The sequence below is a fragment of the Uloborus diversus genome, chromosome 1 (genome assembly GCF_026930045.1).
Source record: "Uloborus diversus isolate 005 chromosome 1, Udiv.v.3.1, whole genome shotgun sequence".
NCBI classification, from domain to species: domain Eukaryota; kingdom Metazoa; phylum Arthropoda; class Arachnida; order Araneae; family Uloboridae; genus Uloborus; species Uloborus diversus.
In genome coordinates this window covers 124,755,130-124,779,973 of record NC_072731.1, presented here as the reverse complement: position 1 = coordinate 124,779,973, position 24,844 = coordinate 124,755,130, and the positions used below count along the sequence as shown (strand labels likewise).

The 24,844-nt window shown below is 32.1% G+C and overlaps 1 protein-coding gene across 1 annotated transcript in view; it reads right to left on the bottom strand.

Moving 5' to 3' along the window:
• LOC129234764 (serine/threonine-protein phosphatase 4 regulatory subunit 1-like) overlaps positions 1-24,844 on the bottom strand; it is a 340,839-nt gene that overhangs the window by 118,406 nt on the left and 197,589 nt on the right. The window contains exons 7-11 of the mRNA XM_054868742.1: positions 17,924-18,012; positions 12,111-12,215; positions 11,963-12,028; positions 7,164-7,325; positions 3,037-3,701 (exon numbers count right to left, since the gene is read on the bottom strand). Coding sequence (XP_054724717.1) covers positions 3,037-3,701; positions 7,164-7,325; positions 11,963-12,028; positions 12,111-12,215; positions 17,924-18,012 — 1,087 coding nt within the window. The remainder of the gene's footprint in view (positions 1-3,036; positions 3,702-7,163; positions 7,326-11,962; positions 12,029-12,110; positions 12,216-17,923; positions 18,013-24,844) is intronic.

The window sequence follows — 24,844 nt, the reverse complement described above, 5'->3', positions numbered from 1 at the left end:
AGCTCTATGTTATTATTGAAATGTTTACATGCTATTGACAATACTCAAACACCCTAGCGACACAAATTTTTCAAGCTTTTCAACCTTTGGTGAGTAAGTTGTAAACAAACCTGCTCTAAAATACAGATTTACTTCAAGTTTTATTGAAAAGAATTTGACTTTCTGCCAATGTTTCGAATAATTTTTTGCAATTGAAACTAGATCACTATGCAGAGGTTTCTTGCTATAAAACTATTGACTAAAAAATTGAAAAAAATGCATGCAAGAACTAAAAGCTTGTAACCAAAAATAACATCCGCTTTCCATGCTATGGATAAATATAGCACCTCAAACTTATGTAATTTTAGGGTTGCCATCAAAATTTTACTTGAAAATAATTGCTTTAGTCGCCTGAAATCTAAAAAGTAGTCGCCTAAATAGTCCCCTCATAGGAAGAGTTGATTGCATTTTAATCCGTGAAGTTGTTTTTATCATTTTTTTTGTTTAAATTTGCTAACTCAAAAACTACATTGCATGACACAACCACACAATACAACATCTTGAAACATAACTACATCTAGTAAATACAAGAAAATCAAAACTTTATTTCAACATTTACTTAGCTAATTTTTAGCATTTTTCGCTGGAATTGGTACTGTTTTAAAAATGTAAGATACTTTTCGCATAACGCCATGAAGATGTTAAGTGTAACATCACGTTTTAAATGTCAGAAAGTGGAAAGAAAACTTGATACATTTTTTTTTTTTTAAGGCAAATTAAACATCTTACTCTGGTTTTAAAAACATAAAGGAGCTATAAAATGAGTTTGTGTGTGATTCAAACATATAATTACTGCATAGTTAAAAATTTTAAACATTTAATTTAAAACTGCATTTCTTAAGAGTTTTAGCTACACAATCCATAAAACTTGATTTTTCTTTTGTTAACAATAAATTCTAACTTTTGTTTATTTTTGTTCTTCCCCTTCCTTGTAACTTTTCTGCACCTTCTATTCCTTTTGTAACGCTAATTTCGGACAAATCACTTTTCTCAATAGCTGATTTCAGTCATTTGTTTGCTAAATTTAATAGGGAATCTGGAGACTCTTGGTTCGGTTTCTTATCTGTGCAATCACCTCTTCTCCCTTGTCTTTTGAGTTGTTCAGTTGATATTGTTTTACATTTGATTTATTCCTCTTGCTGTTTTTTTTTAATAATCTTTTTAACATTTTGTTTTTCTTCAAAGTATGTTCTATCAACTTTCTTAGTTCCTCCAGATAATTTTTTATATGACTTGTGCGCCCCTAAGCCATTTTTTATAGCTCCTTTTTTATTTTTACCTCTCTTATACACGTTGGTATTTTGCCAAAAAGTCTCTTATAATTAGTCTTCATTTAGCATCCGCTCAGATATTTTAGACTAAAAATGAACAGCCAATTTTCTTCTGTTTTAATTGATAGAGTCTCACTACCATATAAAATGATTGGTTTAATAAGGGTTTTGTATTGTTTTATTATTGTATTTATAGTGAGGAGTTAAGATTTTAATTGGCTCTTTAAACCAAAGTAGCATCTATTCGTCATAGAAATTCTATAAAATGTATTAGTTATTCAAATAAAGCCAAATAAGTTAATCTAAGGTAGCATACAATCATACTTATGCCTCACTGTCAAAAAAATAAAAATATTTACAAGATGCAAAAAGATTGAAATCTCAAATAAGGAAAAAATAATCTGCAACATAAGTTTAATGTTGGCATGCCTCCAAAAATTTATTTATTATTTATAAAAATAAAACATAAAATAAGTTAAAAAAACATAGCATATGTCAAAAATAATCCGATTGTCAAAAAAATCAAAATGCTTACAAGATGCAAAAGGATTGAAATCTAAAACAGAGGAAGTATTTTTCTCGACACACGTGTTGAGCACATCGTACCCATCGCTCTTTCTTTTTTTCCATCAATGTTACAAAATTGTAAAAAGTCGCCATTTTTTTAAAAAAATAGTCGCTTTTAGGCTGTTTTTGATCAAAAAAGTCGCCATAGTCCCCTACGGTCAGAAATAGTCGCAAAAGTCGCCAGGAGCAACCTTATAATTTGTTTCAATTTTAAATAAAGTCAGTTGTTCTGTTTTTAAAATTTAGGTTGATTATTTTATCCCAGCGGAAACAAAATGGCTGGATCTCAGCAGAGTCATTGTGATTTCTCTGAAAATGCATTCACCAGCACCTTCACTTTTTTCTCCATGAACTATTTAGCCAAAAAAATTCTAAGTAGAAAAACCTCAAATCAACAGACTTGAACTTTGCAGAAGTGAATATACAGTATAACCTCAATTTAACAATTGCCAAGGGACTGGAAAAATTTATTATTAAAGCAAGGATGTGGTTAAATCAAGGAGCATATACATTCAATGTAGTCAAATTCGGATCAGCGAAATGTATCATTAAATTGAGGAAATTGTTAAATCGAAGTTATACTGTAGTTGAAAAACTTATGCTTGGGTTACATAGTGGCTCAACACTTGCAAAAATTTTTAAATTTTTGCTGTTGGGGGCAAAATGCGATTGGGAAAGTGCAGTGTTTTTTGGCTGATAATTTTTAAGGAATTACTTGAATTTGCAGACAGTTTTACTGTACCTAGTTTTGATTATCAGTATGGATGAGACACTCTGAAGTTATAGAATATACAGCTTCATGTTCTCTGGATGGGGCTCACAGAAAAACTGAATTCTTACTAAAATTGAAAAATAACTTCTGGATTTTCTAGCGAAATTTTTCATTAGAAATTATGCCTACGGAGCTGAAAGTAGATCCAGCCTATGGTTTTTGAGGGTTCATTTTTAAAATATGAACACACCTATCAATAAGCGAGAAGGGCCTATAAGTGTAAAATTAGGGCACAAATTGGGGAGAACATTCAGAATTAAAGTACCCCAAAATGCTCTTATTTTTGGTCACCACAAATAAGGTTAAGTCTCTGCACATCAGATCAACAGGTTTTATGAAAGGAAGAGGAGAGTTAAATAATTCAGTTATAAAAAACAAAATACTCACCTTACAGCCTCTGTTTTTTGAACAGAATCGGAATGATCTACTTGGTCTACAAATTGAGAAATGGTTGAAATTTTTAGCTTCAGTTTAGCTTCAGATTTAGAAAACTTCAGTTTCCTTTCGGTGGAATCATTTTGTAAATGATCCTTCAATTCTAGTTCAACTTCAGGGAGAGGATATTTCCAGTACTGGAAATTGTTGAACACGTTTACATTATTTACACCGTTAATATTTTCTTCAAAGTTTGATATTGTAGCTGAGGCACCTTCTGTGTCTGAAAAAGTGCTCAGAACACTTTCAATTTCTGTCAGGTCCATGTTACTCGGCAAGTTTTCATTTAAATCTTTCTGTTTACATTTGATAAGTTCATTTTGAAGCACACCATGCATTTTATTTGAAAAAGAACTATTCGTCCCTCCACTTACATAATTTTCTTTTACATAGGAAGGAAAATTCAAATTACAGTTCAATGTGTTTAAAACATTGGCACTAGAACTTTTATTGCATGTTAAGAAAACACCTTTGGCTGTTTCAAAAGTTTTGAATGAACTTTCTTCCAAGCTCTTATCAATGCTTCTAGTCTGTCCTGAAGGATCCAATTTATAATCAGATGAAGTGGCAAAGGTGGAAATGAATTTTCCAAGCTCTTGACTAGCAAACTTTGTTATCTGCAAATTAAAAAAAAGCAACAGTGAATTAAATTGCTTTTTGTTGATATAAAAGCCTAAAAAGTGATTATTAACATTTGATGAAAAAGTATTTTCAAACTCTATAATGTTAGATTCAGCAAAAACGTATCTTTACTAATACAGTCAAACCCCTCTATAGCGAACCCGGGATATAGCGATCTCCCGGTTGTAGCGAACCTTTTAATTGGTCCGAACTGAAGCCCTGTGTCATTAATACAATTCGATATGCTTATAACGATCCAGAAACACGAAAAAATCGGCTATAACGATCCTAAAATGTCTGATTTTTCAAGTTCTTCTTTGCACATGCCCCAATGAAATTCATTAGCAATTGTTCTCTCAGCAAACTCCATCTTCTACAATTCTCAACCCTTTTTCTAGGAAATCTCTAGTCCAAACCACATTCCTCATTTATTGTTCCTTGCAAGAGCAGCTGCTTCTTCAGGAGGGGGGGGGGGGGGGGGGCGAGCCGGTTTTCAAGCTCCCTCAATTTTCTCAACTGGTTTTAGTCAGAGGACGAGATAATTGGTCACTCGTGCGTTTGCTCTGATTTTTAGGTTAATTTCCACTGCGGATAATCGTGTGAACTAGGTAGAAATCATCATGGCCAGGCGAAATAAAGGCAAAGTATTTTCTGTTGAAGAAAATGTGCAATTAATTCGCAAATTAGAAAGTGGTGAAACCCAATCCTCACTTTGCAAAAAATTTTCGCTCTCAAAATCTACTGTAGCCACTATTTGGCAGAACCGTCATGCAATTGTTTCTGCCTATGAAACAAACATAAACGGCTGTAAAAAAAATGCGAAAAGCAGTAAGGGAAAATGTAGACGAAGCGTTATTTAAGTGGTTCACTCTGCAGAGGAACAGAAATGTACCGATAACGGGAGCCATTCTGAAGGCAAAGGCAAATGAATTTGCCGAACATTTTAATGAAAAAGGGTTTGTCTGTTCTAACGGGTGGTTGGATAGATTCAAGAAACGGCACAACATAACGAGAGGAAAAGTTGTGGGTGAAGCTGTAAGTGTGTGCTCTTCTGATGTGAAGGATTGGATGCAAAATGTGTGGCCGGACATCATTCGAGATTACGACGAAAAGGATATTTTTAACGCCGACGAAGCGGGCTTATTTTATAAGCTGACTCCAAATCAAACATTGAAGTTAAAAGGTGAAAAATGTGTCAGCGGAAAACACTCCAACACACGGATATCCACTTATTTGTGCTAACATGACTGGCTCTGAAAAACGAAAGTTGATGGTTATTGGAAAATCGAATAAACCTAGGTGCTTTAAGAACGTGAAGAAACTCTCTCTAGTTTATAAATCAAACAAAAAATCTGGGGTCCATTTCTGCTGCAAAAGCAGCTGTAAATATTTTGAACAATTTTTTTGCGACTGAAAACATTGACAAACATATTGTGGACTCTTTTGCAGTAGTTGAGAAAAAAATTGATATGTATATAAAATCCAAAAGTTTTCAACCGAAAATAACGTCTTTCTTCCATGCTACTGATAAATAAAAAAAAGTAAAATTTTAATTTGCTTATTATTGAGTAAAATATAGTTACTAGTTATTTCTAAAACTTAATTTTATTACCCTAACTACTAATTAAGTCATTGTGCAATTATGATGATTATTATTGTAAAATATTACCGAATTTTGACTTTTTTTTTTGGAAAATCGGATGTAGCGAACCCCCGGTTATAGCGATCTCTCAAGTCGGTCCGTTGAGGGTTCGTTATAGCAGGGTTTGACTGTATTATAAAGAGAGAGGGCGGATTTTTGTGTGTTTATATATTCGAGGTAATCTCCGGAACCACTGCACCTATTCGAAAAATTCTTTCACTTATGAAAGGGGCTTTCTTGCTGAGTAACATAGGCTATAATACAAAAAAATCCAATAAAAAGTCCTTTTTTAAATTCAAATTTAGACTCAAATTTCACGTAAATTGCCTATTATTGGCTATTAAAGGGGTGAAAAATTACTTGCACATATTAATGTTTTATATCGTTGAAAAGGGTAGAATTTTCCGTGTTCTAAGCAATTTGTTTCAATGCTCTAACTTCATTACGACGGGAGCAATTTGCGTTTTTATCTCGAACTTTTTTAGGCTTAGCTGAAATTTTGGCAATACTTTCTTCATTTAATCTATCAATAAAAAGTGAAGGAATTGTCCCACAGTTTTCTTTTTGACAGCATTGGAAAAAGCGATATTTTTTACTCCAGAAATATCTCGACCTGTGGTCGGAAAAGTAACTTTCTATCTCCAAAGGAAAAAAGTTACAAGCCGTTAAAAATAAAGTTCGAATAAATCTAATCTCCATTAAAATTACTGATGTTTTGTTTTGCATTGCCATGGTTACGTCTTTTAGCTTCGCTTCATTTTAATTTCTTAAAGGTCCACAAACTTGGCACCATGGAATTTAAGCAATGGGGAAATGTTTTCTCCAATTCTGCATATTTTACGATCTACATTATGATAATTCCCCAAGACAATGCAGAAATTGCGGGAAGAGTGTGAAAACTAGGAGTCTCAGCAATTTTTCCAATTGTCGCCAAATTTGTGGACGCCAAAGACCAAGGGCTAATGTACTTCGGCCATGGCCTTGCTGATAGTGGCAAAAGCAAACAATGGGGTTGTTTCCTTCAGTCAAAAGTAGTACTTTTAGTCACTGAAATTTTTTTCAACAGAACGGTTCAACACTTAATAGTTTATTGAATTTTTTAAACTTTTCAATTTACAAGGTTTGAACAGAATAACATCTGTTGGGTCCTCTAGTAAGATAATAAAGTAAAACATTTGGATTATTTCTCTAAGACAAAAATTACATAATTTTAAATCTAATGAGAGCACCAAAAGTATGGAGGAAAAGAATTATAAGACAGTTTGAGAGGGTTTATTTTACATGATGGGTACAATAGTTAAGATGAATGATAAATTTTACAATGTTTTACTTTCTTACAATACGGGAATGAAAGTCAGATTTTCTCATTTTAAAACAGCACTTTTTTTTACTAAACTGAATTACAGTGAAGCTAAAACTTCCTAGAAAAGAGGTGCACACTATTTACCAGCTGTAACATGCAGGGGTCTGGCCATGATTTTTCAAGGTCCGTTTTCAGTGAAAAATTATTTAATTTTGCAAAAAAAAAAAAAATCAATGCATCATTGGAACTTTTCATTGGTGTTTTTCCTTTTTTCTGTTGAAAATATTGTTTTTGAGGGATTTTGGTAGTTTTTTTTTTCTTTTTTGAATTGCTAGGAATGATAAATGCTTTCATTTCTACCAGATTCTTGTAAAATGGGATAAATGCCTAGACAACTGTTCTAAAATTTATAAATCAGGCACTGGTCAAAAGCCTTGTAATTTTCTGTAAGAAATGTTGGAAAACAAGCTACATCAGAATAACTTTTTTTTTTGTAACACAAAAGTAACTTACAGTAGCATTGTCACTTTCAATCAAGTGCATGAAAACATTCGTCAGCAGTTCTTTTCGTATTTCCATACTGACTAATTTCGATACTTCAGCAAGTACTTCAATGCAGGGCAGGCACACATCTACGTTCTCATGATCATTGCAGAGGTTAATGAAGGATAGGAGCTAAAAATGATGAACTTCAATCATATACATGTTACAGGCACATTAAAAAAGCAGCACTGAAGAAAAATCCATTATAATACAATGACAGACCTGTCAACCTTATGAAATGAGAAAACAGGAGATTGAGCCGAAGTTTCAAGGGAAGAAAAACAGGAGATTTGGTTTTAAAAAGCATTTTTTTATCCTCAATTTACAAATTTATATATTAAATACAAATATTTAATATATAAAACTAATAACATCTCAGAGTTCTAAAAGGTTCCTTGTAAAATAGCATGTAAATGACAGCAGCTTTATCAAACATTAATTTTAAAAAAAAAGATACAAATTATATATATTTAATAGAAATTAAAATTAGTGTCATTAGAAACAAGACACTTATGTCATCTTAGTTAACCGAAGTTGAGTTAGTTTCGATTCTCGGATAATTCCAAGGAATCCTTAGTCTTTCCAAAGACTAAGGAGTTCCGTTCCACGTACCAGGGGAACATTTTCCCCAAGTAGTTTCCCATCAGTCCGTAACATGCATACGAGGGGGGACCCAAAAGTAACCGGATTTCTGTTCTAAAATATTTATATACAGTACAACCTTGATATCTAAAATCTCTTGGGATGGGAAAATTTTTCGAGATATTGAGTTTTTGAGTTATCAAGGTTTTTAAAACATTACACTAGTAACTCTCACATTTACACACAAGTATGCTATATTCATTTATATATGTACTATCGGACCACTTCGAATTACGATCAATAAAGTAGTCTTCAATATTTCACTAGATTTGAAATTTTCTAATTGTCCAAAGTGCACAGGATGAGATTTTGAAATGAACAACAATTTCAACTTGGTTTTTCACCTAAAAATTTAAAAATTCTAATTTTATCTTTAACCAGTAACCTCACATTCAAAAAGTTCTCAGCAGCCATTTTGTAGGAGTTAAAAAAACTGAATGATGAAAATGACATACCTGCCAACATCCAAAGAAAAAAATCCAGTAGATTTTTTCAATGTAGCGCAATATCGCTTTTTTCCATGTTATTGAGGGGAAAATGGGGATTATTTATTATCTCTTAGGAACTACTTTGATATACTCCCCCCAAATCGGAAATTTGGCCACTTTTTTTCTCACTTATGGTACAAAATACAAGAAAATACTAAATTTGGCAACAGCAAAAACCTAAAAGCTGAAAAAACCTAAATGGGCAACACAAAAATAAGAAACAGCAACCCTAAAAAGTCCGTAGGGAGTGCCAGATTTTGCGCGTATTTTTTTTTTTTTTTTTTTTTTTGGGGGGGGGGGGTATATCAAAGTTATACCATCTCTTAAAGTACAATCATATGCAAGTTCCTTGAGTCATATACAGAGTTTAATTAATGAAATTATTAAATGGAAGAATAAAAGTTAAAGTAATACTTTTTCAATGAAAAGTTATTTAGGGAAAAAAAGAATTTCAATTATCTGTAAAAATTCAATCATACACAGTTTTTTTTCAGGTCTTCAACAAGATTTAATCTACTTTTTTCGGCCGCAAAGTGCCCGATAATAGCGGTCGTTTTGTGTACAGGAAGAAATGTTGTAATTAAGCAACATAGGCTTAGCGATGAGTGCGCGAAGCGAGATCGCAAATGTAAACAAGAACTGATGTTGCCAGATTCCAATGTGCTAAAGTTTGAAATTGAGTGGGAAACTTTCAAACCATGGAGTAAAAGCGCTAAAATGATGTAAAAATTTATTTTAAAGGGGTTTGGTGTTTTCATTTTCAAGAAAATCCCTAAATGGAAGGATTTTTTTTAGAGATTAATAAAAACCGGGAGATTTTCAATAAAAATCGGGAGACCGGGAGAAATGTCAAAAATCCGGGAGTCTCCCGGAAAATCCAGTAGAGTTGGCAGGTATGAAATGAGGAACACATTTTCCGTTTTTGCTTGAAAACTGAAGGACGAAAAATCGAACCCCTTTCCCCAAAATGGACAACATGTTCGAGAGAAATGTACAAAGATTCTAAACTCTGGGGAAAACACAGCACCTTCTTCATACCAACACTCCCCTATTATATTGCCACAATCCCCTATTCACAAAATTTCCAAGAAAAGGGACGAAAAACGTTAAGCAATTGTCCCTGGAACTGGTTTTACTACAGAAACTGCAAAGTAAAACGACAATTAAAACTTGCTTCTGTGCAAACATTTCGACATATCAAGGGTTTCGAAAAATAAATTTTGAGATAACTATGGAAAATACATAGGGGTTTCTATAGAAAATGCTGGGGAAAATTTTTGTTTCCAGACATCAAGGGTTTCGAGATAAGGAGGTTCGAGATATTAAGGTTTGACTGTATTAGTTTATTCACAAAATTTCTTTTCTCTCTTTCAAAGTGTTCACCCTTAGATGAGATACACTTGTTAATTCTTTTTTTCCACTGTGAGAAGCTCCCCTGGAACTCTTTAGTTTTGACCATGTTCAGTGCCCGTTGCGAAGCAGTTTTTACAGCCTATACATTATCAAAACGCTTCAATTTCACAATTTTTTTCATCCTCAGGAACAGAAAAAAATCACAGGGGGCTAGGTTGGGCGAATACGGGGGTCGAGGAATGACTGGCCACCCATGAGAGGCAAAGTAGCGGTTAATAGTGAAGGCTAAGTGTACGTGAGCGTTATCATGGTGAAGGAACCATTCTTCTGATCGCCCGCTCGAGCACCAACTCACTCTAGTTTCTTCCAAAGTTTCGTCAATCCTAAAACGAAGACACTCATTGATGTTTTGGCAGATTTTTTCAATGTTTTCATCATTTCGAGACGTTGAAGAGCGCTCAGAGCAAGCATGATCTTCAACATTCATGCTCAGTTGTTTAAAGCGCCCAAACCACTCGAAAACTTCTGCACGGCTCATAGCATCGTTCTTGAAAGCCTGTTGAAGCATTTGGTAAGCTATTCCGTTGCTGACTTTTCAAGCAGAAAGCAAAATTTTAAGCTTACAGTTTGTTCATTTAAATCTGCTGTAATGAGTTTGCAAGCGGAAAGCAGCAGCACCTGAGAAAACCAACACTACAATCAGACGTTATCAACTACACTGACGCCACTTGCACAGCTGGTTAGTGAAGGTCTCTACTTGAGCTGTCTAGCTGGAGAACACTCTACTACATATAGGATTGGCATCGCACCATTAGTCCGGTTTCTTTTGGGTCTCCCCTCGTATAATATCCTTTTAGCTATACCCTCTATGCATCAACCATTATCGATTTTTTGAAGCAATTACATACATTAGTACCATTTTTGACTTATTTTTTTGGATTATTTGCAAATTTGCTAATCCATGTTTACCCTTGGATCCTATTCCATGGATATTTGGGGGTTTACTGAACAGTAAGTATAAATTTCACTCACACAAATGTTTTTGAATATTTTATAATTTAAAAGTTAGAAAAATATATTTTGTTGTTATTAAAATGAAATCTTACTGAAAAAAAGAAAAAAGAAAAAAAAATGTTGGAGGTTCTGAAGAATTTATGCGTGTATTAGGAAGTGTCGTATGCGACTGTATGTAGATTATTACATTCTTCAGTCTATTTTGTAGTCAAAATTACATTATATAAAGATCATTATTCCCGAATTTTCTTTAAAAAAGTTCAAATGCATGAAATTCATAACATTGTCCTTGTAAGCATATCATTTGTTTTTGTGTGTAGCTAAAATTTCAGTGATTTACTCATTTCACTTGCTTTTAATGTCACATTCTTAATATGAATAAATACGACCCAGTAGCATTGTTCACACGACTTAAATATTTGGAGTCGTTATAATAAGCTGCTTATTTTATATAAATTAATTCTGTTATAAAAATAAGTTTAACTGCTAAAAATGCTTTGGCCAGTGGCGAAGTTCCATTACGGAACGTTTGGAACTCTGGCTGTACATTGTTCTGTGCGCTGGTCCTGAAGAGATTAAAGACAATAGCTTAATATTGTTTACTGGACAACAATTTAGTGTTGTTTAATAAACAACTAATTTTATGTTGGCACTTGAATAATTTTGCGACTGGTATATAAATTTGATTCATTCACTTTAACTTTGCTGAGTCAAGTATAACAGAAATATAAAGAAAATATTTATAAAAACAAGAAATGTACTTAAATAAGAAGAAAAAATGTCGGTATTATACTAAATTTTCAAAATATAAAGCCATTTTAAACTACAATATGATAAACTAGCTTCTAACTAGCAATATTTCAGCATATTGCAAGTAGTTCTGCCTCAGCCATGGCTTAGGGGCTGTAACTTACTGCTAAATAGCTTTTAACTATTAAAATCATCCTGATATTTGCAAGATGAAAAAATAAGTAAATATTTTAAGTTTCAAACACAGCAATTATCACTCTGAATTAGTTGGTAAGTATATTGCACATAAAAAAGTAAATATGTTGTACAATATAATACAAAAAGTTTTTTAAATTGTACTTGAAACTAAATAAAGTGGATCAACAAATTATTCTGCAGAAACAGTATCAATATTTTTAGCAAAAATAAAACCTACTCCAACTAATACAACTTCTACATTTTTTTAAATTTTAACACCTCAAAAATAAAAACAAAAGTAAACAAAAAATGACAAAAATATAATTACAAAATAGATGCACTCACCAAAGGAGAATCTGTCAATCCCTCTCCCACAAAATGGGCATATGTAAGAAAATTACTTGCACAGACCTAAAAAGAAAGTCTTTGTTCAGTTTTTCAGGCAAAATTAGGCTTCAAACAAATAAATAAAAGCAAAAAATTTTGTTCTCACCTTTCGTATATATTTATCAGCTTTCGCACACATTGATACAAAAGGATCCAAAAAAAATTTCACAGTCATTTCTCTCCCAATGAATAGCAAAATTTTGTTCATAAACTAGAAAAAAAAAGTTGTCTTACAAAATCATCCGGGTATGAACAGACAGAAGTAAGTAGCTACATTTTAGTAGAAAATAAAAGCATCTATAATCACATTATCAATTACAAAGGTGGTAGGTTATTATTGGTCAACTATGGGGATAGGAACATCGAAATAAAATTACCAAGAGAAAGCTTTTGTAAAACTAAAGCACATATTTTAATATTGCAGCACAATTATCCCCTACTGCACTATAATTAAGTTTTCCTAGTTTCTAAAGGAAAAACCAAGGTATAGCAAAAACTAGGGAGGTTTAACCCATTCAATTTTTTTCCTGTTCAAAATATTTAACGAATGAGCATAACATGGCAGCATGGTATCGTCTACTTATTATCAATTTTTGACTTGTCTTAATGAATTTCTAAATTTTAAAGTTTTAACCTTAATATTTTGATATCATTTTTGGCCATTAATCTTACTACTTAGCAGTCATTTGTTGCATAATTCAAAATTCCTACCTGGCCAGCTTTGCATGGCATGTTACAGCATGAAACCAGTTGTCATTCAAAATAAATCAACAATTAGTTTTTAAACCTCTACACTATTTTCTTCCCATTCCCATTAAAGAAAAAAATTAAATTTTAGATTTTTTAAACATTTGGAAATCCTTAATTTGGTATGTATTAGTTAGGTTCACCTCAATGAAGACAAAAGGCCCTAGTGAAATTACGAAATGCGTTTATCAAAATTCCATCACTATTTTTCCTTCTCCCCTGCTAGATTCATTCAGATGGAATCGTCTTAACTTGGCCAATTACCAAATTACATACAATAATTTGCAAACTTATTAATAATTTACAAACAGTAATTTGTATTTTGCACTGTACTAAGAACTTAAGTATTTTTAAAGAAATGTTCAATAGTGTCAAAAGAATTTGTATGTTTACAGGAAGGGTAAAAAGGGTAATAGTAAAAAAAATAATAATAATGAATAGAAATTGAAAATATTCTCAGACATTTAAGAAAATAATTCCACAAAATATTTCCATCAAAGGCTGGAAGAAGTATAATTAAAAAAATCTATCCAGTGAGCAAGAGAAATTGTAGTCGAGAACATTTTGTGGCTCCGCTCATCAAAGCTGGCTGTGATATGAAGAGTGAAAAACACACCACAGCCACTCTGACGAGCAGAAACACAAATTCAGGAGAGGGCTTTAAGCCGATCCACACTCATCAAAGCAGCTGTGATATGAACTATGAATAACATATGACAACCACTTTGTGAGTGAGGAAAGACTCACTGACATCATCTTGGTAGATTTAGTATTCTGAAAAGAATATTACACTGAAAAATATTTCAGCTGAGTGCAACCTATTCAAACTTAAATGACATATCAGAAAATAAAATAAAGATGAGTGAAAAAGAAAGATTCAATGCAAATTATGACATAGCTTTTCACTTGAGACACATATTGTATTAAAAGGAAAAAAATAACAATCCGCACAAAATTTCAAGTATGGTATACACTTACATATCAATTGAGAAATTTAGTACAAGAAACCAAGTTAAAAGTTGGAGGTGGGAGAGAAGGGCACGCAACTTACTTTCATTTACACACAAAGAAAAAAGTCGAGCATTTTTATGAGAAAACATTTGAAAATCTGGACATTTTCCCAATTTTAGACCAACTGCGTCAATTGCAAAGACTAAACACCATATAAATTAATGTCAAACTGTTTTGGGATTTATTTATTAACCATTACCTGCAATCAGATGGTGTAAAGTTTTTTAGCTTTACACCATCTGATTGCAGATAAACTCAAGCTTACTTTGCAAAAAATAAATTTTATGAAGTGACAAAAAATTTAGGAAAATGTATTAATGTTATTTTTTACATTAAGGAGACTGAATTGGTTTGTTTGCGCGAGATACACAAGAGATTCCACAGCACCTACAGCCTTAAATTTTGGTACAAAACTCAAATCTATCCCGAGAATCTGCATTCCAAAGCAACTTTTGTAGAAATTTTGAATCGGCTTTTTTTTTTTCTAAGTTTTTTTTTTTTTTTGGGCTAAAATTTCAAGTGTATTATGTCAAATAGGAGGGGGGGGGGGCGATATAAATCCATCCAACCTTTAAGATTTTTATGTCATTAGAAAGAGCTTTTTTTTGCAAAGAAGTGTTCCAATTTTCTCAATTAAGACAGGAGATACAAGTGCCTTATGGCAGAATTTTATCCTGCATTCAGTGACAAATTTTCTTGAAAAAATTTTGTTCCGTGATTCTACTAATATTCTGCAATAAGAAATATATATGTCACCATATCACAGTAACCGAAGTAGTTAGTGTCAGTAAAAATGTTAACATTAATGCTATGTGTAAAAGAAGCAGTCGAAAGCTTTGTACAATGAAATTAGTAAAAACAAGACAACCTTTATAACACAAATAAAAGCATTTAAATAGACAAATACAAATAAAAGCATTTTTTAAAAACTCTCTTAAAATGCTTTTAATTGTACATGTTGCCATATTTTTACTCACTAATGCTATAGCTTCATACACTGACAGTTAGAGCAAAATTATTTTCCCAGATTTTTCCGCGTCCAACTAAAAATGTTCACCGCTTTTGCATTCTTTTACATACTTGCTAACTTCTGGAAATGGGAATCAGTAAAACTTTTTTGTGCACACCACTTACTCATCTGATTAAAAATTGGCCCTAAGTTGATTAGGAAAGCAGAATACTCAATATTATGTAAAATATAAGGGTGCAAAGGGTTAATAAACTAATTTATTTAACATTTAAATTATCTGATATGATTATCAAAACATTTAAAAATAATGAAAAAAAATCTCGTGTTTAAATACCTTAACATTTTTCGAATTTTGAATTATTATAATGAAATCTCCCAATTTCGATACTTTGTTGCTATCTAAGAGTGCATACGAGGGACGATCCCTCCCTCCTTGAGCTTCAGATAAAAGAACTCTCTCCCTCTCGACTATTTTCGACCAAAAAAAAAAAAAGATCTTTGATGAAGGTTATAGGAAGACACTTTGGATTCTCTGTAGGAAAATATGTAAAGTTCAAAACACAATTATAGGCTATCAATTTTCACATTAGAAGAATGGAAAGGGGGGGGGGATTATCAAACTTCAATTTTTATTACTGAAACTAGCTGCGTGCCCGGCGTTGCACGGGCTGCTTAAAAAATGAAAGAGATGTCCAATTGATCTTTTTGTATTACTCTGACATCAGTTTCTAAAGCTCTAAGGAGTAAATAAATATGCGTAATGCAAGGTTTGCAAAACACCAGTAGAGCATGTTTTTGGCAAAAATCTCTTCAACATTAATCATAGTTATCAATGATACAACCTATGAGCATTTTCAATTAGCACAAAAGATGAAAATATATGCATTATCAACTATAATCTGTGCTCACGTTAAAATGAATTACATCTAATAGACTATATCTGTAATATTTATGTACACTTACAATCAGCCATTTACATAAAGTGACACACACTTTTTGGTTGATTACGTGAAACTAAAGCATCAAGACTAAATAAATACCAATAAGCATTAATTTAATACCAAGTCATCAGATTCCAATTTAGCTTTGGTTAAAATCCTTAAAAACAATCTTTTTTGTTCAACTCTGTTTCACTTAAAGAAATCCAAACAATCTTAATTTAACATGTTCTTTTTAGTAACGATACAAACTGTATTTCAAAAATAGAAACAGGAAGGAAAAAGAGAGTTATTACAATTCGAAAACTCACCCATGTGACGGGAAAATGTCCAACAAAATAAACATAATTAGTCCCACATCCTAAATGTACCAAAATATGAGGCCGGTGAATGATAAACTTACACTACAATCAATAAACATAGCTAAAGAAACAACTTTCATATGCTGAAAAGAGTTAAGAACGTTGAATGTAATAAAAAAAAAAAGGACAGACGACAAAATAAAGGCTATGTCCGAATAGAGCAACCAATTTTAAACTAATTTAAAATGAAATTCTAGATGGAAACGTTGTTTTAAGATTTGGACAGCAGCCAAAAAAATTTCTTTTAAAACAATTTTTGGAATTTTACTTGCTCACCCATATGCAAAATGGCAACAGGAAAGAAATAAAAATTCCTGAATAACGTTATGTTAATTAACATTTTAATTAATATCTCCGCTAATAAAAGTCGCACAATTACGAGATTGGTCCTATTGTTTTCTTTGGAAAATTTTAAATTGATCGGTATCTCGTTTGACTCTCGATTCGCAGCGGTTCTCAAGAAGATCGATCTTCAGACAGACAGACAGACAGACAAAAGCGAACAGATTTTAATATATAGTAGATGGTTAGCAGTTAAGACTGCATAATCTTCAGCTCCATTCTGAGGCAGTCACTCTGACAGCTGATACAAATTTGCTAATTAACATTATTTCAGCTGCACTGAAATAGGATGGTGAATTTATTGCTCGGTTATGTTTCATAGTTAAATCTAATCATGCTTGAATACTTTTATCACAAAAAGCACTTGCATGATTTTAAAGAAGTGTTAACTTGCCTTATTTAAACATAGACATAAGTTTATTTTTAGAAAGATTATTCAGCATTAGCAATTAGCCTTCGTTTTAGACTGATTTGGCATACAAAGTGCAACAAGAAAGTAAGAGTAACAGTAAGAGACATCCAGTGTAAATAGCTCACTGGCTAACTGCAGCAACTCTTCTCTGAGCATTCACAGCTCATTTACTTTCATCATTTAGTCTCTCAGCTTGAACAGCTTTTTAAGTTTGCACAGCGACTAAATGGTTCTGTTTTGTTAGTGCAAATGGATTACAATATCATTGGTGAATACTTACATGCAAATGAACTTATTTGTCAGTATATACCATACTTTAAATACATTAATATCAAGGGCTGCTAAAGCAGATTTGATTTTTTAATCATTATGCAGATCATAAAATGACACAGCATTTTGCAGCAATAAACTGACACAGAAAGAACAGCATTCCATGCTTCCTCCAATAAGCTAGCATCAATGGTCCCTTGTAGAAATATCATATCTCATTGTGTTGCTCTCACAGCAATAAGCTCATCAAATGTGGCTGTGATATGCTTGAAACAAAGACATTTCACAGTCCATTTGACGGACATATTGCTGCTAAACTGGACCATCTGTTGACATTTGGGAAACCTTTCCGTCAAAGACAAGGTAGTGAGATGGAAGCAAAAAGAACACATCTCACTACCCATGTCTTTCAAAGAATGATTTCAAAATAAGTTCTTGGTAGATCTTTTAAAGCTGGTCTTCATTGATTCCAGATGTTGAGCCATGAATTGTAAGTAAAAGATCCTACACAGAAAAGGACTCTGGAAAAAACTACAATTATAGTACAACTCTTATAAAACAATCACAATTAAGAATCAAATTAATTAAGAATCAAACATAGAGCAAGTAAACTTTTATAGCTTAAAAGAAAAAGATAGATAGAACTAGAAAATTTACTGTTTGGAAAATAAAAAATTAATTGGCTCATTAAGAAAATTTGGAACAAAAATATTCTATGCACAAAAAATACACATTAGAAAATCTTACATAATCTCACAAGACACATTTACAAGAGAGAATCACAATGAAACTTAATTAAAATAACAACATTATAAAATAAGTACAAACACAGTGTCATCTTAGTTTAATGATAAATGTAGAACTTACAGATAAATCTTCTCTCTGTACTTCAATTGAATTGTCTGGAGCTACAATGCACTGAGCTACAAATGGACAAACCCACTCAGATAACTGTGCTGCAAATAAAATGAACTTTATCAACTTAACAAGAAAAACAATAAATGGGGAGGCAATCCTTATCAACAAGAGGATGAAAACGGGTTTAATTAAAAACATATGACACAAGGCAGTGAGAAGCAATGGGGTGGATGCTTAGAGCAGGAATTAGTAAATGGAGAGGGCTAGTTCAATCTTTGGCTTAGCAAAAGCTTGGCCAAAGAGCTCAAGTCACGTGATTTAACAATGACTAATCATTGATATGTTTTGCAAGAATCTGGCGAAAGAAACCTGTTTTCTTCCAATGCTTCACTTTAAAATCTATCCTGTGGCTTGGTGTCTTTGCTTTACGAATGAAAGCCTTCACTCCCTCAATTTTATCCCTTCTCGATGGGTGAATGTGGGCGTTTTAAAGAGTAAAACACATTTAAGTTCAGATTCTAGGTAAACTTTTCTTGAAGTTTTTTTCTTAAGCATGCTGTATAGCAGCATTTACCAGGGCTACTAGTACCATCTCTTGCACAATAACAGAGGAAAGGTTCTCACCATTTGCATCGATTATTTTCGAATTTTTAATTTTGACATCAACATATACATTATTTTCGCCCTTAGAAACCACACACATTTGTGTGATCATTTCAGCAAAATTCTTTTTTATAACATTTTAAAACTACTACTTTTGACACAGAATATAGAGATCAGGCAGCAGCGTTAGAAATTACTGCTGGTCCACTGGTCCCAGACCAGTGAAACTTGCCTCGGACCACCATAAAAAAATCAGGGTTCATACCCTTTAGGCAGAAAAAAATTCAAGCACTTTTCAAGTACTTTTCAAGGTAAAAAATTTTGTTTTCAAGGCAATATCATAAATTTGTACTAAAAATATTGTATGCAGATTTCATTTACTACAAACACATAGAAATAAGGCAATAATACAAAAAAGTATAGGAAAACAAAACTGTTTTTTCTACAACAAGAGACGCTTTGATGAAAGATCTACTGCGTTGAAAGTCTTTCTGAAAATGTTTGAAAAGTTCGGTCATAAAGAGAAACAGATACCAAGAGGTTTAATTTTGAGGTTTTACAAAGGTTGCAGCAGTCAGAGGTTTGTATATTTTCTAGAATCAGCAAATTAATACTTAAAAAAAAACCTTTTCATAAGTGCTTTTAATTTTAATGGGAAGAAACTAAAATACCCAAGTTCAATGGCATTGCCAGAGAGGAGTTTTTGAAGTCACTCCCCCCCCCCCGGTTTCAACATTTATTTCCAGTACCATACAGTGGTTTATTACAATATAAGGGTGGTTAGGACAAAAACACTACCCAGAAAGTTATTTCAGTTTGCACTATTAAGTTCTAAAAATATTAGGTTTGCAAATCATTTATAAGTATGCAAATCAATTATTCGTATGTATTTATTAGCTGTTCAGCCAATAAGGCATTTCAACTGTCCTCGAGTAAATTTAAAAATGAGGAAGTAAGAAAAGTTTATGAAAGTCCACAGTCCAGTCTCTACACCTCAAAATATACAAAAGCAGCTTAAGCAGTGATAAATACTCTGAATGCAAACTTGAGCCTATTCAGCTTTCATTGATTAACTTGCAATAGACAATAAATGTGCAAGTTCAGATTTATAGAGCCATATTTCGGAATCGAAAAGATTTAAAAGAAGTTGACATGTATTATGACAAAAGTAGTTTTATTTTGGGAAAAAATGGGTTATTGTTGAAATTAGAATTTAAATTTAGAAAGGCAATAATATTCAGGTGTAATTGTAATTTGTGAGTTCATAAAAAATTACCTGAAAGTTTCAAAGAGCAAAATGGGGCGGGGGGGGGGGGGGAATAATTTTTAAAACTAAGACCCCTATTACTTGAATATACATATGTACAACAATAACTTTTGCTATGCATACAATTCATAAAATAGTTTATTAAGTCAAAATATTCTGCATAGAAATACCATGCTCAGTGCCTGTTGATAACCAGCAACAGGCACTGGGCCTAGCTAGGCTGGTACTGGTCAATTTATTAGATCCAAATGAAGATGAAAGACCCTCCTTAAGCTATCTACCCCTTTGCTGATTAAAGCCTCTTTCAGTAAGCTCCAAGCACCCGCAGTAAAGTAGTAATTTTGAACATTTGAGGAAAAGGGGAAAATTGGAGATATAAGGAGGTAAAAGCATAAAAACGAACACTACTGGATTTCAAGTGAATAATCATAACACAACCACCCCTGTTATACACCTTATTTATTTTAGCAGACATAAAAAAATGATGTACTTATAAATAAAATTATATAAATCAACTTTATATTTAAAATACAAACTTTAAGTTAATTTGTTAGGTGCTCAACTGCTGAAATTTAAATTAAAAAAAAAAAAAATCTGTTATGACCAAAAATTAGGTAAAGATAATCATTCAAAATTGCAAAAATAAATAAGTAAATAATTAAACAAGACCAAGGTAATAAATTCTTTAACTCTTTAGTTATTAAAATAAAAAAATAAAATAAGCTAATCTGATGTAGCAGTGTCAAAATAACTACTAATTGCCAAAAATATAAAAATATTTACAAAATGCAAAAGGATTGAAATCTCAAACAAGGGAAGTAAATTTTCGCGAATTAAGTTTCATGTTGTCATGTTTCCCATAAAATAAACTTATATTTTACTGAAATTAAACATAAAATATGCTAATCTACGGTAGCAAATATGAAAATAACATCCGATTAGTGAATATATTTAAATATTTGCAAGATGCAAAAAGATTGAAATTTCAAACACGAGAAGCAATTTTTCGCAAAGTCTGAGTTCGTTCGACGTGGCATGTTTCCCATGAAATAAATTTATTTGTTTTTCATTAAAATTAAACAAAAAATATACTAATCTAAGGTAGCATATGCGAAACTAACATTTGATTAGCCAAAATATTTAAATATTTGCAGGATGCAAAAAGATTGAAATTTCAAACACAAGAGCAATTTTCCGCGAAACCCGAGTAAGTTCAATGTTGTCATGGTTTCGAAATTAATTTCTTTGTTAATTAATGAAATTAAACAAAAAATAAACTAATCTAAGGTACCATATGTCAAAATATCTTTCGGTTGTAAAAAACATCAAAATGTTTACAAGATGCAAAAGGATTGAAATCCCAAACACGAAAGCAATTTTTCGCGATGTTGCATACTGAACACATGTTCAGAAAATTGCATTGGTGAAATACTTTTTTAAAACTTCTAAGCACAATTCGTTGATTTTTGAGAGAATTTAAGCACTAAGAAACTTTTTCAAGGTTTTAAAACTTTTTCAAGGTTTTCAAGCACTTGAAAATGAATTTTCTTTTTTCAAGCACTTTTCAAGGTTTTTCAAGGGCGTACGAACCCTGAAAATTATTGGTGGTCCCTGGGACCACCAATTGTCTATTTTTGAGCATACTGTGCTAGAAAAAATTCAAAAGCATCTGCCTAGCTAAAGTTTAGCTATTTATTAGTCAAACTCCATTGATTGACACCTTTCACAATTTTTTTTTTTTTTTTTGCTTTTTCAAAAGTTTTATATAACTTTAAATCACACATTTACATTTTACTCAATATTTATCACACTTGAAGGGGAAAATAACGTCCTGAAACTGAGTAAAATGATCAAATTAAATTCACAAATATTTGGTTGCCTTTTTTTAAGGGTTGTTTAATGAAATTTGTTTTCAGACTGTATACTTGGCAGATTTAAATGCTGCCAAACAAAAATTTTAAATTTTGAAACGTTCAAGTATATTAAAAAATCCTCATCAGTAGAAAAATGTGCTTATCTGTCTTGAATTGTCATTTAATATTAAATGCTCACATTGTTATTTAATATTATTTTTACCATTTTGAACAGTTTTATCTAATGCTTAATCATTGAGCTAAAAATGAAAGTTATCAGGGGTCTGTCCAGGATTTTTCACAGGGTCCGTTTTTTGTGAAAAATCAAATAATTTTGTGAAAAATCAAATAATTTTGCAAAAAAAAAAAAAAAAAAAAAAATTTTTTTTTTTTTTTTTTTTTTTTGCAAAAACGAAAGTTTAGACTCTTGAGATGGTGGAAACTGCATCATTGACACTTAAAGTTGAGTGTTTTCCCTCTTTTCTGTTGAGAATATCATTCTTTAGTGCTTTTCTAGTATTTTGGGGGGGGGGGAGGCATCGCTCACTGGGGGGAGATGGGCACCCCTCAAGTATCAATATTTATCTACCATTCTACATCATGTTAAATTATAGTAGAAATGTTATTTGTATAGTATTTAAAACTGTAAGAAAAAAAATTCAGTCAGGGGTTCAGCATTTAAATTTTTAACCCAAGACACTGTTTAAGAGCACAGAGTTCCTTTTAAAACTTATAAATTCCGTGATTTTTACAAAAATAAAAAATATTTTATTTGTTTACTTCTTAACTAAGCGTACTAAACATCGAAAATACGAAAAATCAGATTCCCATAGCGGATGCAAAGAGATTGCAATCTTCAAAGTGAAGGCATCAAAAGTGTAAAAACGGCTTGTAAAAAAAATATTTTGGATAAAATTATTTTAGAATTGCATTTTAGAGCCCTATGATAAACATATCATTAATATCTGGACACAGTTGAAGCAAAAATAATAATAATAAATAAATAAAATAAAAAATAAACGATCGATTCAGCATTTTAATTATTGATTCATAAAAGAAAATGGAATAGGGAAGTTGCAACCTATTAATGTTCATATTTTGGCTATTGGATATTGTTAATTCACCCTCAAAACTAAAAAATTCACCATCGTCGAATTTTAAAACACCGTGGTTGATTTTTAATGAATTTTTAAAAATCCACGCGCAAAAGTGCGCTCTTCTGAAACGTCACGAGCCTACGTCACAGGGCGCGAATGAGCAGTCTTCCGCCGAAGATCCCTTGTTTTCGCTAGGGACATTTTGAGCGCGCTGATATTTTTATTTTTTAGAAATTCAAATATCCTTTTGAACACACTATGGAGACCGGATTCGTTAAAGCACAATCTAAATAATATTCCTCATGTAACATCAATGATGATATTCGAATATTTCCGAGAGGATGATAGGTGTAATGTTCTAGAAACGCGAGGAGTTAAATGCGAGGAGATAAGCCTTTTACGTTTGGTCTTCGAAGTCGAATGCGTGACCTTCGGCTTCTCTCCTATAGGAAGAGCGCATGATGTCACTTCCTATGCCAATTGACGTCACAAGCGCTTGAACTTTAAAAATTAATTTAAAAAAAACTACTTATCGTATCGCAAAATTTTTTTCACCTATGATGTTCATACATGTTACTCTATCAAGTAAAAATAAAATTGAAAAATCGAAAACTTCCCTATTCCGCTTTAAAAACTTGAAATAAGCTTTGTTACAAAAATAAAGAACCCTTTTCATTTATTTGCATCCTAATAAAGCGAAGTTAGCTTGAAAAAAGAATGAAATATGATTCTCATATCTTGAAAAAAGAATGAAATATGATTCTCATATCGAATGTAAAATGATTTCGCTTTTCAAAATGTAGGCATCTATAGAAAAAAAAACGGTAAATAAAAGAGTTTATTTTAAGTTAATTATCCTTTTTAGCATCGAAAAATCAAACCCATATGACTTTCGCCCAAAATAACAATTTAACATTGCACTGCCAGACGCTAAGTGGAGATAAACAGTTAAACATCGTTAAAAGTGGAGATAAACAGTTAAACATGGTTAAACATCACACCACTAGACCATGAGGCTAAGTGGTGATTAGTTTGAATTTGGTAACTCTATCTGAAGCGATCACCCCCTCCCTTACTGCCCTTTGCAGTTCTAAGTTCATTTCGCTGTATATTATTGATTATTAAATCATGAGTGGGGAGAAAAGTGCTTACTAAGCCTATTCAGAGAATGTTGACGCTTTTTCACGCTGCCTAAAACAAACAAGCAAAATTATAAACCAAACTGACTTTCAGCTGTTAATTTCTTTCAAAGAAACCAACAACAGGCATTATATTTATTTGGCCATAGTAATTATTTATGGCTTGCAGGAGCATCACAAGAGTGCCGATTTTTTTTTCTTTTGCAAAATTAGCTGATTTTGTATAAGTTGATTCTTCTAATTTTACTTTAAAAAAGGTTCAAACCATTATCGTTTTTATACAGGAAATATGCTGTATTATTTTAATCTGAGATTTGCTCTTTCAATAAACAATTTGTGAAAGATCGGATCTTGTTTATCAGAATTTTGTGAAGGGTCTGTTTTGTTTGATCGGGATTTTGTGAAAGGTCCGTTTTGGTTGATTGGATTTTTGTGAAAGGTCCGTTTTGATTGATCGGATTTTTGTGAAGGGTCCGTTAACGGACCCAAATTTGCTCATGCCAGACCCCTGGTTATATTAAAAATAACTTAATAAATGTAATCATAAAGTGTAAATAATTTTCAGTACAAACACATTTAGTGTTTAATTTAAAGCAGACTAGTGATGTTTGAGGACCATACATATTCATGTTGACTGGTCCTAAAGACTAGTAGAATTTTTTACTGATTTCAAATGCTGCACATGTGATCCAAAAAGGATGAAAAATACTGAAATTTCACGGCTGTATGGTCTAACAAACACTGTTAGTATATTGCACTACATCTGAAAGCTCTCCCATGTATTTTTGTATCTATATAGCAGACTATTTTAATTAGATGCATGAAAAAACTGGAACATGTTGAATTTAGCTTCTAATGCCCCTTTTTTTCTGCACACAGTATTTTGCTCTCTCAAAAAATACTGAATTCGGTAAAAATACTGAAAAATCACATGTCTGAGATGTGTAGGACAAAATGTCTGTTTCTGTGCA